This window comes from Cnephaeus nilssonii, assembly GCF_951640355.1.
Source record: "Cnephaeus nilssonii genome assembly, chromosome: 18".
Lineage (NCBI taxonomy): Eukaryota > Metazoa > Chordata > Mammalia > Chiroptera > Vespertilionidae > Cnephaeus > Cnephaeus nilssonii.
In genome coordinates, this window is record NC_137089.1 from 10,597,965 (window position 1) to 10,615,541 (window position 17,577).

Genomic DNA, 17,577 nt, shown 5'->3' on the forward strand with positions numbered 1-17,577 from the left:
CCTCTCGCAATCTGGGACCGCTGGCTCCTAACCGCTCACCTGCCTGCCTGCCTGGTTACCCCTAACCACTCTGCCTGCCAGCCTGCTCGCCCCCAACTGCCCCCCCGCCCCCACCGACCTTCTCATTCCCAACTGTCCCACCCCCGCCAGCCTGCTTGCCCCCAACTGACCCCTGCCAGCCTGCTCACCCCCATCTTCTCCCCCCTCCCGGCCTGATCGCCCCCAACTGCCCCCCCCCACTGGCCTGATCATCCCCAACTGCCTCTGCATCGGCCCCGTCACCATGGCTTTGTCTGGAAGGATGTCCGGAAGGTCTCCCGGTCTAATTAGCACATTACCCTTTTATTAGTATAGATTATTGACTATATTTCCTAAGCTGTACTTCCTATTTCCATAACTATTTTGTAACTGCCAATTTGTATTTTTTAATCCCTTTACCTTCTTTACCCAGCCTCCCAATCTGGCAATTATCAATTTGTTCTCTGTATGAATCTGTTTCTGTTTTGTTTGTTCATTTATTTTGTTCTTTAGATTCCTTCCACATACAAGTGAAATCATATGTCTGGCTTATGTCACTTAGCATAATACCCTCTAGGTCCATCCATGTTGTCACAGATGGTAAGATTTCATTTTTTTATGGCCGAGGGATATTCCATTGTGTGTGTGTATATATATATATACCACATCTTCTTTATCCAGTTGTCTATTGATGGGCACTTAGGTTGCTTCCATATTTTGGCTATTGTAAATAATTCTGTGATGGACATATGGATGTATATATTTTTCAAATTTGTATTTTTGATGTCTTCGGATAAACATTATTTCTTTATTGCTAATTAATATTCCTTGTATGGGGATACCACATTTTGTTTATCCATTCATCAGTTGATGGACGTTAGGCTTGTTTCCACCTTTTGACTATTTTAATAATGCTGCCACAAACATTGGTGTGCAAATTTTTTGTGAACATATATCTTTATTTCTCTTGAGTATATACCTAGAAGTAGAATTGCTGGGTCATATGGTAACTATATGTTTAACTTTTTAAGGAACTGTCAAAATTTTTTTTCAAAGTGGCTACACCATTTTATATTTCCACATCTTTGCCAATGCTTGTTTTTATCTGTCTTTTTTATGATAGCCATTCTAGAGGATGTGAGGTGACATCTCATTGTGGTTTTGATTTGCATTTCCCTTATGGCTAATGATATTCAGCATCTTGTCATGTGGGGAATATCCATTTATATATCTTATTTGGAGGAAACCATTCTTATAACCGTTTCTTTCTGGACTCAATTCTATTCTGTTAATCTATATGTCATACCAATACCACACTCTCTTGATTACCAGAGATTTGTAATAAGTTTTGAAATTTGGAAGTATGAGTCTGCCAGCTTTGTTTTGATTGATTTTTGGATGTTAAATCAATCTTGCATTTCTGGGGTAGATCTCACTTCAGCAATGGTATGTAATCCTTTTCATATGTTTATATGTTGCTGGTATCAGTTTTCTTATGTTTTGAGGATTTTTTGTACTTATATTCACGAGATGTTGGGTTATAGTTTTCTCTTCTTGTGATGTCTTTGGTTTTGAAGACAGTAATGCTGACCTTATAGAATGAGTTGGGTAGTGTTCCCTTGTCCTGTATTTTTTAGAAGACTTTATGAAGAATTGGTATTAATCTTTAAATGTATTTTTATGGCTTTCTTTATAATTTACCCTTTGCTATTTTTAAGTTGCAGGTGGGTCATGAAGGTGGTATTTATGTTGATCTTTCTCTGTAGGGCAATTGACAGTGAATGTATAGGACTCCAAATAAAACTGTTGACTCTTCATTCTGCCTACTTCTAGTAAACAGGGCTAGACATTCCACCAGTGGGAGACATACTCAATTGCAGAAACAATTATAAGGCCTTTATATCTTGAATTTGGAACCACAGTTGGAAGATGCCTTTCAGTGCCATTTTCCTCATTGGAGCCATGGATGCATGCCCTGATCCCTGTCTACTCTTTAAGAACACTTACCTGTAACATATTAGTACAGATTTGTTTAGAAACATTTTTTAAGGAGCCTGTTCAGAAATGTTATAATGACCTCTTGAGTAAGAGAGTCTGAGCACAAGGAGAGTTTCTTGAATCTTAGACATCACATGAGATAATATGATATTAGATGGTCTTCATACATGTTTCAAAGTACTTTTGGTCATTACTAATTCAGTGGGGGGAAATTAGCCTTGAAGGAATAATAATAATATAACATGTTTACTAAATAATCACTATGTGCCAAATCCTATTTTATTTATTTATTTATTTATTTATTTTTATTTGTTAAAATGTTTTTATTGATTTCAGGAAAAGGAACGGAGAGGGAAAGCGATAGGAACATCAATGATGAGAGAGAATAACTGATTGGCTGCCTCCTGTACAACTCCCACTGGGGAACGAGCCTGTAACCTGGGCATGTGCCTGACCATGAATTGAACTGTGACCTCCTGGTTCATGGATTGACACTCAACCATTGAGCCACACAGGCTGGGCCAAACCCTGTTTTAAATTCTTTACATATACTATGTCTTTTATTCCTCATAGCACTCTAATAAGGTCAATACTAATATTCTTCTCCACTTTACATATGAGGAAACTCAGAAACAGAGTGGTAATCTAAGTTGCTTGGTATTAGGCAGGTAGAGAAAGGTAGAGCCAGGGGGTGATGTAGTCTGTGACTGCATAGCCTGTCCTGAACCAGAAGTTATCGTACATCAGGCATATTCCACAACAGGGATTCCGATTCTGAGCTTCTGTATTACAAGTCTTGAGTTTAAAAGTCATTTGTCTTCCTTTTGATAAAGATTAACATGTTTAGTCAACATTTAAGGAATATTTATAAAAGGTATACTCAGATGTTACTAAGGACTTGAGATTACACAGTCTTTATAGGGATCATGTAATGGACAAGTGATAAAATAAATATTTAACATTTATTGAGTGCTTACTATGTTCCTAAATAAGTGATTAACTTGTATAGATTAATTGAATGTGTAAAATACATCTATGAGATAGGTATTATTATTATCACCTCCATTTATAGATGAAGCCACTAAAGCAAAGATACTTAATTTGCCCCAGGTCAATTAGCAATAAGTGGCAGAACCCAGATTTGAACCCAGACAGTTTTGCTCCTGAGCCTATTCTTATCATTTTGTCATGCAATTTCTCTAAGTAAGTAAACAGTCACCTGACATGTGGTGACGACAGTATAGTAACACCAAGAAAACAATGATAATGGGTTGTTGTGTTTATGTATAAGAAAAGCTTTTCTGTAAACATGAGAGAATCTGAACCAAATATGAAGAGAAAAATTAATTTTAAAAGGGAGCTGTTAGCTTGTGCTTTGACAGAGATGGGAATGGGTGATAGAATGAGGTGTGCACTGAGAAGCTGTGCCTGCTTGGTCCTGAGGGAGTTTGTAATCTGGGAGAGTAAAAATGGACAGTTTGAAAGAGCAATTTTAGAAAATGAGTTTATCAAACTTGATTAGCACATTAGAGTTTGAATCAACGGTAGATTAATATAAATTTCATTTCCAACTGTTTCTAGTAAATTAGCAGGGAAAACTTAACCTGTTGCAGTAATATTTATTCTTTAGTGCCAAAAGCATAATCATTTTTTATATATTTTTTCAATAGCAGTACAATCAGGGACCTAGGTTTATTCAGCACGTTTCTTCATAGGAACACAAATGTTTCCCATTGTTCTACAGTTTCCTGCAAAGTGTTCTACCACAATTCAAGGCTATAGATTTGGACCTCTGGGTTTGAGAAGAGAATAGCCCCAGAGCCAGCCAGTGACCAGAGAGCTGGGTGTACCTGGACCAGTTTTCTCCCAGATGTGTGGGGTCCTGGTCTGCAGCCTCGATGGACTCCAAAGCTCCCTTTATCTCCTGGAACCCCTTAGTCATGAAGGCAATCTTCATGTTCTTCCAAGTTTGAGGCATTTTGAAATTTTAAAGGATCATCCAAATTATCAAAATAAATTTCATGTAATATTTTCCATGAGATAATTATTAAATGGAAGTTTCTAAGTTATTTTTCCAAAAAGAAGCAATATTGCCCACTTGTCCTATTCCTCATATGCAAACAGAGATCAGTGAAAGTCAAATGTCAAATGCAGTCACTTAAAACAATACTGGTGATTTATTTCTGCTTCCAAGGTAACCTGGTGGTGTATTTTCTCCAGTCCTCACACAGGTGTTCAGGAGTACCAGGATGGCGTGCCCCAGATCCCAACAGCCTGCATTACAGTGGAAGATGCAGAAATGATGTCAAGAATGGTTTCTCGTGGGAACAAAATTGTCATTCAGCTGAAGATGGGGGCAAAGAACTATCCAGATGCTGATTCCTTCAACACTGTAGCAGAGATCATTGGTAGCAAGTATCCGGAGCAGGTGAGTGAGAGAGACAGTAGATTGTCTGGGAATAGGGAGTTGTGGTCCAGAGATAACATGAGTCTGCAGAGATGGTCTTTGTACACTTATTCACTGCAGATGCTTCATATATATACCTTTTCCCATCGAAAGTTTTACTACATGGACTGAAGAAAGGAAAGACTAATGGAAGAGTGGAATAGGATCCATGGTGTAGAAATCCAACCTCTGAATAGCTGAGGGCAATATTTGTGCATATGTGTTGTGTTTATTCCCTTTGAAGCTGGCTTGGCACGCAGTAGCTTCTTAACATATTTCCCCCCCAGTAAAATGAAGAGAGGAAGAAAAGGAGAAAATGGCTGGAGGACTGTCTTTATCTCAATTCTCTTGAAATCTAGAAGTTTCCTGCCCATGAAAAACACTGATTGCCATTGGCATATGGGACATGAGTCCTAAATACAGCCCTGTATGTCCAAAGCTGAACACCTCAACTCCTTCAGACCAGACACCTCACCTTCGTTTCTGGTCTTTGTTAAAGGAACTAACTCTATCTACCTCTCAGCACAGTTAGGAAACTTCACATTGTTTTTTATTCTCTCTTCTTTATCACTGTCCTGTAGCCATGTACTGCATCCTATTTAGTCCACTTTCAGCATATTTTTTAAAAATCTGTTATCACCTTGCCTTTACTGTCATTATTGTCTTAATTCAGACCCTTGATACTTCCCTCCTGATTTTTTTCTGATCTCTCCCTTACTTCTGTATTTTTTGCAATGCAGCTCAGAGTGTTGTTTTTTTGCAAATTAAGAAATTTATTTATTTTAATGTAAATCAAATTTTATTTTTTCCATGCAATAAACATTAATATTTCAAGAAAAAGGATTTTAAATATAATAATGTTACATGCACAGTCTCTATGCGATCTCCACTTTCTGTCCTCGGGTGTCAGGGTTCTTTCCTGCGAGTTTTCCGTTGATTATTTGGGAAGTTTTTCTGTATTTTAGTTGTAACTCCAGTTTGTTCCTGGGAGCATGTCCGTGCAGCATCCACTTACTCTGCCTCCATTTTTAATCTCCCTCTGAGTGTTTTTTTTTTTTTTTATGACAGTGGTCTTCCCTGCTGTCAGCCCCCCTCTCCTTTTCCCTGTGGGACAAAAGTTCTGATGAAGATAAACTTTGGGGTGAGTGATCTGAGAAGCAAAAGAGATAAGGAGGGAGAAGAGTTAAATAGGAGGCAATTGTAATTGAGAATAAATTATATAATACTGTTCATATCGAATAGAAAATGAGAATGAAGAAAGAGGGAAAGGGAATGTATGATGGAGATTCAAATGCCAGCTAAGAACTGTACCTTCATTGGCTGATAAGGGAGTTCAACTTTCCTAAATTCTGGCAAACTTTTCTAAAATCATCCCACTATATTTTTTATTATCAGTAATGCTGACAGTGACACAAACGTTGGTCTGATACATTAGGTTGACTCGCATCTCTGACACATCCTCGTTACCTTACTTCACATTCTATTAAAGAATAGTGCTAAATAATGCTGAGATTAGTTGCAATGGAAATTCTCTCTCAAAAAGAAGAGGTTCTATAGAAATTATCATTACTCTGCCTACAGGTTGAACATCCTGGTGAATTGAAGTTGGGCTAACAATCATACAGTGGCTGATAGAAGCTATTCATTGCAAACACCTAGCACAACCCATTACATCTCATTATCATGCACAGCACCTTAATGAAAGGAAAGCAATTAGCACATAAAAAATCCTTTTGATGTGGCCCAACAACCATGGACAAGGTGTGATTTTCAGCTCTGGAAAAGTATATATGTGGCTGATGAAGCATGAACACATTTTAAAACCACATTGCATAATCAAGCCATAAGCATGGACTGAATTAACCATAGGCTTTTATTTTAATTTTTTTATTGATCTTAGAGGGGGGGGGAAGAGAGAGAGAGAGAGAGAGAGAGAGAGAGAGAGAGAGAGAGAGAGAAGGGAAACATCGATGTGAGAAAGAAACATTAACTGGTTACCTCTTGCTTGTGCCAGGGATTGAACCCACAACCTGGGTATTGCTGTCCCGGGAATAGAACCTGTCACCTTTTGGTGTACCGGGTGACACTCTAACAAATTGAGCCACACTAGCCAGGGCAACCACAGGCTTTTAAAAATGCCAATACTACATAAACATTATTGGGTTTTATATGTGAAAATGGCAGAATAGGGATATTAACACACATTAATCCTACCCTCTCCCTAAAGCACCCACGGTGGCATGTTTGACTCCTCTAAATCCCAAATTCTCTCTTCACTTGACCTCTTTATAAACTGCTCCTCTGTAATTTGAACATGTTCTGGAGGGTTCAGCAGACCTTGAACACTTTGACGCGTGCATTCATTGGGGAAACAGTCTTCTAGGGAGCTCTGGCATTAGGTGTCTACATTCCTTTCTCTCAGTTTAATTCTTGGGAAACCACACCTTCGAGGCCCATCTGCAGTTGGGAATGAGGCTGAGAGTGAGAATGAAAGCTCTTTGACTTCTGAGCTGATCCTCCAGGTGCTAAAATAGCAATATTAGTTCTGCTCCCACTCATTAAGGAACTGATTTGCATTGGAAAACTCATAGGAAACTGGTTGTCATTCAGGAATAGGTTTTATTTTGTATTAAATCAACTAGAGGCCCAGTGCATGATTGAATCATGCACGTGTAGGGTCCCCTACACACTTTCGCTTTTCGCGGTGGAGCTGGGTGCCTGTCCCCTGGTGCACCAGGCCTTTCAGAAGCCTCTGGCTCTGAAAGGCCTGGTGCCGGAGTAGACAGGCACCCAGCTCCCACGCTTTTGATGGTCCGCAGCCGCTGAGGGGGGCTACCCTGCTGTTGAGAGGCGCAGGGGGCTGCCGCGGACACCTGGCTACCCTGCCATTGAGAGGCGCAGCTGGGTGTCCGCGGCAGGCCCCCTCAGCGGCCGCGGATCTGGCCGTTGAGAGGCACAGGGGGCGGGAGTCCTGCCCCCTGCGCCTCTCAACAGCAGGGTAGCCCCCCTCAGTGGCAGCGGATCCGTGCCTCTCAATGGCCGGATAGGCCACCCTGAGTCCCGCCCCCCAGCCTCCCGCCGCCCAATCGTGGGCGTAGCGGAGTGATGGTAATTTACATGTTACTCTATTATTAGATAGGATGGGGTTTATCCTAACACTTAAAAGAGTCTTAGACAGAGGCCAGGACAGAGCGGTAAGGGGTCTTTGTAATCCAGTACCAATTCCCTGACCTTCAGGTGAGCAAACTGAATCCATGAGTGACTTGTCCCAGGGTCCAGGGGACACAAATTCCTGAGAGGAACAAATCTGGAATGTGACTCCAGATTTCCTGACTCCCATTTCTTCCTACCCGGAGGATGTTCCATTATGCCTGGGCATACCTTAGCTGGATAGTGTCTAAATCTGAGGGAGGTTGATTCGGGATACAGGCAGGGCCATCTCTACCTACCAAGTCATTACATAGGAGAAACTGTGTCTTAGTTTCATGCTTTTTTCCCCACCATCTCTTTTTTTTGGCACAGAGTTCTCATAAATATTGTCCTTTGTTGTGTCAGAGTTTCCTTATAGCTCTCATGCGGGTTATCACCTGAGAAACCCTCCTGTGCTGGGTCCATTCCTTCTTCGCATTTTCCCTCCATCAAGTCTTTCTCGGTTCTTTTATTTATTTATTTATTTATTTATTATTTTTTTAAATAAATCTTTATTGTTCAGATTATTACAATTGTTCCTCTTTTCCCCCCCCCCATAGCTCCCCTCCACCAGGTTCCTACCCCACCCTCTGCCCTTACCCCCCCCCCCAGTGTCCTCCTCCATAGGTGTACGCTTTTTATTCAGTCTCTTCCCGCACTCCCCACTCCCCTTTTCCCCTGAGAATTGTCAGTCCACTCCCTTTCTATGCCCCTGATTCTATTATATTCACCAGTTAATACTGTTCATCAGATTTTTTATTCCCTTGTTTTTTTAGATTCACTTGTTGATAGTTACCTATTTGTTCTTCATAATTTTTATCTTTATCTTCTTGTTCCTCTTCTTAAAGAATACCTTTCAGCATTTCATATAATTCTGGTTTGACGGTGATGAACTCCTTTAGCTTTTTCTTATTTGTGAAGCTCTTTATCTGCCCTTCAATTCTGAATGATAGCTTTGCTGGGTAGAGTAATCTTGGTTGTAGGTTCTTGCAATTCATCACTTTGAATATTTCTTGCCATTCCCGTCTGGCCTGCATAGTTTCTGTTGAGAAATCAGCTGACAATCGTATGGGTGCTCCCTTATAGGTAACTAACTGTTTTTCTCTTGCTGCTTTTAATATTCTCTCTTTGTCTTTTGCTCTTGGAATTTTAATTATGATGTGTCTTGGTGTGGTCCTCTTTGGATTCCTTTTGTTTGGGGTTCTGTGTGCTTCCTGGACTTGTAAGTCTATTTCTTTCATCAGGTGGGGGAAGTTTTCTGTCACTATTTCTTCAATTAGGTTTTCAGTATCTTGCTCTCTCTCTTCTTCTGGGACCCCCATAATTCTTATGTTGGTACGCTTGAAGTTGTCCCAGAGGCTTCTTACAATATCTTCAACTTTTTGTATTCTTTTTGCTTTTTGCTTTTTCAGAGGAGTGTTTTTTGCTTCTTGGTATTCCAAATCTTTGTCTTGATTCTTGTGATCCTCTAGTCTGCTTTTAGGTCTCTGTATAATATTTTTTATTTCAGTCAGTGTATGCTTTATTTCTAGTTGATCCCTTTTCATGTCCTCAAGGTTCTCGTTTAATTTATCGGGATTTTCTAGGAAATTCTTGAAAAACCTTATAACCGTGGTTTTGAACTCTATATCCAGTCTTTTGCTTTCCTCCATTTCCTTTAATTGTAGCCTGCCTCTTTGTCTCCGCATTTTAGCTGCTTCCCTGAGTTGATGGAGTTGCTTTGTGTGTTAGGTGTCTTAGCAGAGCCCAGTAGCTCAGCCTCCCCCGTTACCTGTGGTGGGTCCTCTTGGTGCACCCCTTTGTGGGCTGTATGTGCAGTCTTCTTGTAGTTAAGCCTTGCTTGTTGTTGGTATCACTGGGGGGAGTTTCCTTTCTCGGTTCTTATTCCTTTTTAGCTCCTCCTCTCTTTGGAAGAGGATCTGATGGGTGACGCCTTCTGTGGTGTTAAGGACTCTTTATGATGCTTTATTCTAGGGGTCCTCAAACTTTTTAAACAGGGCGCCAGTTCACTGTCCCTCAGACCGTTGAAGGGGAGTCGAAGAGTGTGGCGCACATTCCACACATGTGCACTGCGGGCCCGGGATGAGTCGGCTGCTAAGCAGGACAGGCAGCGGCGGCAAAAACACCTGGCGGGCCGGATAAATGTCCTTGGCAGGCCACATGTGGCCCACGGGCCGTAGTTTGAGGACCCCTGCTTTATTCCCCTGCGCCCCAGTTCATATTCTTTCACTCACCAATCAGATAATCAGGTGGTTCTGTTTTAGCAAAGGACCACAGCCAAAACCAAAATCGACCTACTACCAATTACATCATTTAAGAAAACAAACAACCTTTTTATTTTGAAACTAGAGGCCCGGTGCATGAAATTCGTGCACAGGGAGGGGGTCCCTTCAGCCCAGCCTGCACTCTCTCCAATCCAGAACCCCTTAGGGGATGTCTGATTGCCGGTTTAGGCCCGATCCTGGCTCCTAACTGCTCACCTGCCTGCCTTCCTGATTGCCCCCAACTGCCCTCCCCCACCAGCCTGGTCACCCCTAATTGCCCCCCCACCAGCCTGGTTGCCCCTCTTACTGCCCCCCCTGCCAGCCTGGTCACCCCCAACCTCTCTCCCTGCGGGCCTGGTCACCCCATGCAGCCTGCTGCTCAGTTGTTTGGTCACCCCTCACTAACCCCCCTCTGGGCCTGGTCGCCCCTTGCAGCTTGCTGCTCAGTCGTTTGGTCGCCCCTCACTAACCCCCCTGCCGGCCTAGTCGCCCCACGCAGCCTGTTCGGTCGTCCATTCAGTTGTGATGGTTGCTTAGGCTTTTATATAGATAGATAGATAATTTTAGACTCACAAGAAAGTGCAAAATCTGTGTTGAGAATTTGGATGTACCCTTTGTCCATCTTCCCCAATGATAACACCTTACCTAACTGTAATATATTAACCAGAAGAGGAAACTGGTGAGAAGATACTCCTGAGAGCTGGGGCTTTCTTATGAAGCCGGGACTGCCCTGTGGGCATCCTCTGTATAGCACCTGGTGTGGGGGACAGTGTTCTGACATTATCCCAAATAGTCCTTTCCTGCATCTGATGCTTTCAGGGCATCCCACTCACACAAGAAAACAAACACAGAAGGAGGGTTGAACTAAAACTGATCTGGCAAAGAGGGCAAATTACCTGGAGGTAGGGGTTTCATGCACCTGAGGGAGAGACTGTCTCACAGTATTGACTCTTACTCTAGGGCAGTGATGGTGAACCTATGACACGCGTGTCAGCACTGACACGCGTAGCCATTTCTGATGACACGCAGCCACTGAGGCGGCCGCATGCTGAGGATGAAACATTTGCTGCTCCTGAGGATGAAACATTTGCGAAATAATGTTTTTTCCTCAAAGTGACACACTACCCAAGTTATGCTCAGTTTTTTGGCGAAGTTTGACACACCAAGCTCAAAAGGTTGCCCATCACTGCTCTAGGGACTGGCCTTTTTTTCCCCCCCTTCCTCAGTAATTTCCTATGCCTTATTCTGAGGCTTGCTTAGTAAATGCAATATTTAGAAATGTTAACATAGTCAAGTATTCTTATGAGGGAATTGTGTGGAAAAGAAAAATGTGTTAGATTTTCTCTTTTGGTTGATACTATCCAAAGCCATTTTGATAGAGCCCTGATGAGTGGAATTGCTTTTTTATGCATGCCTTTTTCTTACAGCAGTTATTTTTATGGATTCAAAAAACAATTCCAGTTTCATATGCCAGTATTATTTCCAATATGCTGCAGCACTGTGCAGGCTTGTGGGAGACATTGAAGTGGAAGCTCTACTTTGTTAACCGAACAGGTCACTTTTTATTTTCTTTCTTTTTTTCTTTTTTCAGTGTTGGTCAAGGTTTCTCAACATCATCACTATTGACATTTTGGGCCAAATAATTTTTTGCTTTGGGGATCTGTCCTGTGCATTGTAGAATATTAAGCATCCTCCTCCTCCATCCCCTATAGTTGTAACCAATCTCTTCAGACATTGGACAAAAGTCACCCCAGACTGAGCATCACTGATGCGGAGTAGTAGAAAGGACACTGGATGGGTTTTGCTAGGCTTGATTCTGGTTTTATTTTGTCACAAATAAGCTGAGTGATCTTGGGCCACTTAATCCTTCAGCTATAGAATGGAGACCTTGTCTGTAAAATCAGGAAAGCCATAAAATTATATTACTTAATAAAAAACTTAGAGATTATCATCAGACTGGTGGTACACACTGCAGACTGTTAGATAGCAACAAGACATAGTGGGAGCCCTTTTATTGTTTTACAAAGGAGGGGGAGTTGGTAGGTGTTTTTATTTTTTATATGCTATATTCAAGCACAGTTAGGAGCTTTTCTTCAAAAAAGTAAAACAAACTCCTCTTTTGTGGCATTTCTTAGTCTTTCATGTACTAATGTGCACTGGGAATTTTTAAGAGGTAGTTTTACAATATTCCCCAAACTTTTTGAGAAATGGTAGGGTAGAGGCCTAAGATACATTGGGTAACTTATGCTTTGATTTTTTTATATATAAATTTTTTCAACTATTCATTAATTCAACACGCAATTAATAATCTGGTATGTCAGGCACGAGAATTGCAGCAATAGCCTTGGGTGGGCAGGATAGCACTGTGCTTCCTGTAGAATTAGAAACATAGCCTGTAGAATTCAAATCCGACCTCTTTCATTTTGTTGGTGGACTATTTTGCCTCTCTGACCCTCAGTAATTGTTAGCCTTCTCTGAAGAGCTTATGCAAAAGCAAGGAGTTGAGAAATAGGAGAGGAGAGGCACATCAGGAAGGACCACAGAGGGTCTGGCAGGCCATGTGAAGGCCCAAGGTTTTGTCCTATTGACAGTGAGGAGTGACTGAAGGGTTTTAGCAGTAGTAATCAATTACTAGATTTGCATTTTAGTTCACTCTGGCCACTGTGTACATTGAAGGGGCCAGGATTGAAATCCATTTAGGAGATAATAGGACTTGAACTGAGACAGTTGAAATAGTCAGGTGGAAAGCAGGAGAATGAATTAGGAAATATTTAGGAAATAAAATTGGCAGGTGTTGTTAAAGTTGGCATATGGGGAGAAAGAAAGAAGGATAAGTCAGTTGGAGTGAGTAGGAAAATTCATTCATTAATTCTATAGGAATTTATTGAGCTTCTGCTGTACATTGTGTATATCCAGCTGCCCTCCCAGCACGTGGGGATTTGTGGTAGAGACAGGAAAGTAAACAACTGCAGTAGAGAATGGTAATAGCATGGAAGCCACATGGCACAATGAGGACTCATTGCAGGGGGCCCAGCCTGGTCAAGTAGGCCAAGGAAGGCCCTAGCCGGTCTGGCTCAGTGGATAGAGTGTTGGCCTGCCAACCAGAGGGTCCCGGGTTCGATTCTGGTCAAGGGCCCGTACCTTGGTTGCAGGCTTCTCCCCAGCCCGGGCCCTGGTGCGGGAGGCAACCAATCGATGTGTTTCTCTCACATTGATGTTTCTCTCTGTCTTTCCCTCTCTCTTACACTCTCCCTAAAAATCAATGGAAAAATATCCTCAGGTGAGAATTAACACACACACACACACACACAACACACAAAAAAGAAGGCCAAGGAGGGCTTTCTGGAGAGATCCAACTTATTCCTCCAGCATGACTAGTTAACCATGAGGAGTTAATCATGCTTAAAGGTTATGGGAATGGGGTTGGGATGGGAAATAATCCAAGCAGATGGAGTAGTATTTATGGAAGCCCAAAGAATAGCGTTATTTCTTTTTTAAGGAATGTAATGTGACCTCCTGTAATTTTCGAATCCATTGGATAATGAACCCTGTTTTCATGGAGTCTTGCTATAAAATAACCTAAAGAAAAAGACATGGCTTATTTCATGTATATGTATTTTTAAAAAATAAATGATTGAAAAGCTCAGCAATCCCTTTGGAAACAGTTCTAGCATTGATGTTGTCAAGACCCTGTGGAAGGAATAAACAAAACCTGATTGACCTGGTGGACGAACTCATTCCATGCATAATTGAATAGTTAGAGGCTGTGCAGCAAATGCGGCTTTTCTTTCATCTGAATATGTAGCCTGATGATTTGTAAAACCCTCTTAATGGGTACAGCAAGTTGTTCTGCCTGGGTGGGAGCCTTTTTACTAACTTAAGCAGCTGTTTAAACTTTCATAAGCGAAGTAATTATTAAATCTTTCATGAACATGTTGGTTGGAACATTTGTTCACATCTTAACCTTGAATTGGAAAGTTTTGGGGGGGGGGGTTAAAGAATTTTAAGCTGGCAAATTTTAGTCTTTTTTTTCTTTCGTATTATAAACATTTTATGGCTTAGAACAGCCAACCTAAATCATGGAAGGAAAAATACATGTGTGGTAAGCATGAGACATTTCATTGTTTATTTTTCAAATTTCTGAAATGTGCTCATAGCTGTGCATGCCTCTGAGCTCATAAAGACAGCAAGTGGAAACAGCCCAAGTCAGACGGGCTGTGTTAGATAGATAGCCACCCAGGTAGGCGAGGCGAACCTCGGAGAGTTTACTCTTTCCTGTGCTCAGTAAGTCCTCCTTAGTGTGCCAACATGGGACTTGCAAGCAGGAGGGTGCCATCTTTCATAGGTTTGAACATCTTTCCATATTAATAATGGAGCTATTTCATGCGAGTCATAATCATAAGATGAATGCTAATCTGCCTGTAAGGAGTCCTTACTATGTGACAGACAGTATTCTAGATGCTTCTCATGCATTTCTCCTTTAATCTTCACTGTGACCTTGTCAAATAAGCAATGCTGTTATCCCCATGTTCCAGATGAAGAAACTAAGGCTTTAAAGTGGTCACAAAGTTCATAAAGTTTCTGTGTGGCAAACCTAAGAGTTAAACTCAAGTTTGTCCTAACCCAGGACCTGTACTCGTGAACAATTCATTCCTCTGTACTTCTTAGACCTTTTCTGTTCTGGTTTGGGAAACACTGCTACCTAAAGAGTTTCCTGTTTTACCCTAAATGAAAACCAGGACAACTGTCAGCATTGTAATCAAAAGCAATAAAATTCCTACTATGCGTAGAACTCTGTTACAAGCTTGGGAAATACTTTGAGGCATGGAGGAGAGATGATAAAGGGGCCCTGGCCTGGTAGCTTAGCAAAGCAGGCAGGGAATCATGGACCTCAGGCTCTACAGCACGGGTCCAGGGCCTGCAGCAGCGCATCCTGGTTGGCCCAGCACTAACGTTATCGTGTGGGACTTTACAGTTTGCTGTGTACTCTGACCTGTAGTGTCCCATTGAATCCTAACAGCGGGGCTGATTATTATAATTGCTACTTTAAAGACGAGGAAGCTGAGCTTTAGTGTAAATGACTAAGTCAGACACACATCTAATAAGTAGAAGATAGGATTCAAAGTTTGCTATAGTCATGCCTCAGAGCCCTGCAGTTTAATATAGCATAAAGTAAATGCTTAGGAATGCCCAAAAAAACAACCTAAAAATCAAATTGTATAAATAGATAATTACAATATAGTGCAATAGGAACTATTGTGGGGTTTTTTAAATATGCCCACAAAGTCTTTGATCTCCATTTGAAAGTAGGCTGTACTTAGTGATTTACTTCTAATAAGTAGAATGTGGCAGAAGTGATGGTGTGTGATGTCTGAGACTGGAACATAACAAGCCATGTAACTTTCTCCTTGCTCTTTCTCTTGGATCACTCCCTCTGGGAGAAGCCAGCTGCCATGATGTGAGGATACTCCCGCAGCCCTATGGAGGGGTTCACGGGGTGAGGAACTGAGGCCTCGGGTATCAGCCAGCACACATTAGCCAGCAGGTGGAACCAGCAGCTCCAGGCAGGTTTCCAGATGACTGCAGCCCTAGCCCACATCTTGACCACAACCTTAGAAGGGACCTGTGCCAGAACCATCCAGCTAAGCTGCTCCCAAATTCTTGACCTGCACACACTGTGTGAGATAATAACTACGTTTTGGGGTGAACTAATACAGCAATCAAGGAGCACAGAGGCACAGTCGGGAATTACTGTATTTGAACTGTCAGGAAAGAAAGCTGGTTACTAAAAGGTGAGAGAGATGAATAGGACTTCAATAAATAGACAACATTTATTAGGAGGTGTTCTGGGCAAAGAGAAAAGTGTGTGCAAAAGAGTAAAAAATGGTGCCACAGCAAGGCACACTTTATAAACTTCAAATAAAGGACAAGACGGAAAACATATAACTCAAAAGTCATAGCACTTGGGATATGAGGATCTCACTGAGAACTTACTACATTATCTGATAAATGTAGCAACTAATGTTCCTAAGAGTGACGTATGTCTGCAAGACATTAAGTTCCATATTGACTATTTAAGAAGATAGGACATCAATTAAAACATTGAAATATTTATTTAAAAAAACTAAAACAAAAATAGTACTATATAACCCCTTAGTGCAGTGGTTCTCAACCTTTCTAATGCCACGACCCTTTAATACAGTTCCTCATGTTGTGGTGACCCCCAACCATAAAATTATTTTCGTTGCTACTTCATAACCGTAATTTTGCTACTGTTAATGAATCGTAATGTAAATATCTGTGCTTTCTGATGGTCTTAGGCTCTACAGCAGCGGTTCTCAACCTGTGGGTCGAGAACCGCTAGCAGGGTCGCCTAAGACCATCGGAAAACACAGATATTTACATTACGATTCATAACAGTAGCAAAATTACGGTTATGAAGTAGCAACGAAAATAATTTTATGGTTGGGGTCACCACAACATGAGGAACTGTATTAAAGGGTCGCGGCATTAGGAAGGTTGAGAACCACTGCCTTAGTGAAAGGGAAGTCCTCGCCCTCCGAAATAGCCACCTCCCTATGTTGTTACTTCACTAAATTATAGGGCCAAGAAATAGCTAATGAATAACACCTGGATTTTCTCCAGGTTTTCACTCTACCAGGTCTGCTACACCAATCAGGTAGAAATTAACATTTTATAACCAATTATGTGTTTTGCTTGGCATCATGTTTAACCGTCTCAATTTTTTAAAAAGAGGTTTGCCTTAATTGACTTGTTATTCTGGGCCATATTTCATTGATTGACTATTTTTTTAGTGCTACCCCTGTGCTACCCAGTGTGACAAGTCCATGAACCACCTTCATATTCGTGTTACAAAAATCTCTTTTCCTCCCAGTTCCAGCTCCACTGTTTTCTAGAGTTAATAGCAGCTCCTGGTAGAAAGACTACACTAATTGTTAAAGTTGGGTTTTTCATGTAAAATTAATACTCATTTGAAAAACAAAGAAAAATAAACAGAATTTTTACTCAAAGACACATTAACTCAAGACAATTGTTGTTAGCATCCTGCTGCTTTTCCTTCCCTGTATTTTCTTCTATGAATATGTTATCTGGTTATATTTTATAGATAGTGACAGATCCAATTTTTGTTTAACATCAGGCAAAAATAGCCCTTAGAAAAGAAATTTGAGATCTTTAAGTGATTCAGCAAATGGATATTTCATAATTTACTTAACCTGTCATTAGATGTTTTGATTATACATGGATTTTTCAGTAAAAATGATGTTATATATAAATAAATATGCAGCTAGGGAATTTTGAAGTTGTCTTTTGAACTGTTTATGGGCTTTGCTAGGATGGGGCAATTTTAAATAATAATCAAAGGGCAGCTCAGGAAGAGTTTAACCTGGTTTTTCTCCCTGCCATGAGAACTGCCTTTTGGAAAGTTCTAAAATGACTGTGTGGCCATGTGCCGAAGGTGCCGTCATAGTTATGATGTTAGTTAAATTAAACATGAATGATTGGGTGAGGAACATTATTATTCTGTGCACATTCTTGACTCTTAATTTAAGGTTAAACTAACTTAAATTAATGTCATGTGAATTTTTAGCAGCAATTATGGCCAGTTAATGCATGTTCTTTCTTAGTCATGCCTCATCTCTT

The 17,577-nt window shown here is 41.0% G+C and overlaps 1 protein-coding gene across 2 annotated transcripts in view; it reads left to right on the forward strand.

Moving 5' to 3' along the window:
* The window catches only part of CPQ (carboxypeptidase Q), a 372,988-nt gene that overhangs the window by 148,020 nt on the left and 207,391 nt on the right, over window positions 1–17,577 (forward strand). For both annotated transcript variants that reach the window (XM_079796014.1, XM_079796013.1), the window contains exon 4: window positions 4,237–4,444. In XM_079796014.1, coding sequence (XP_079652140.1) covers window positions 4,237–4,444 — 208 coding nt within the window. The remainder of the gene's footprint in view (window positions 1–4,236; window positions 4,445–17,577) is intronic.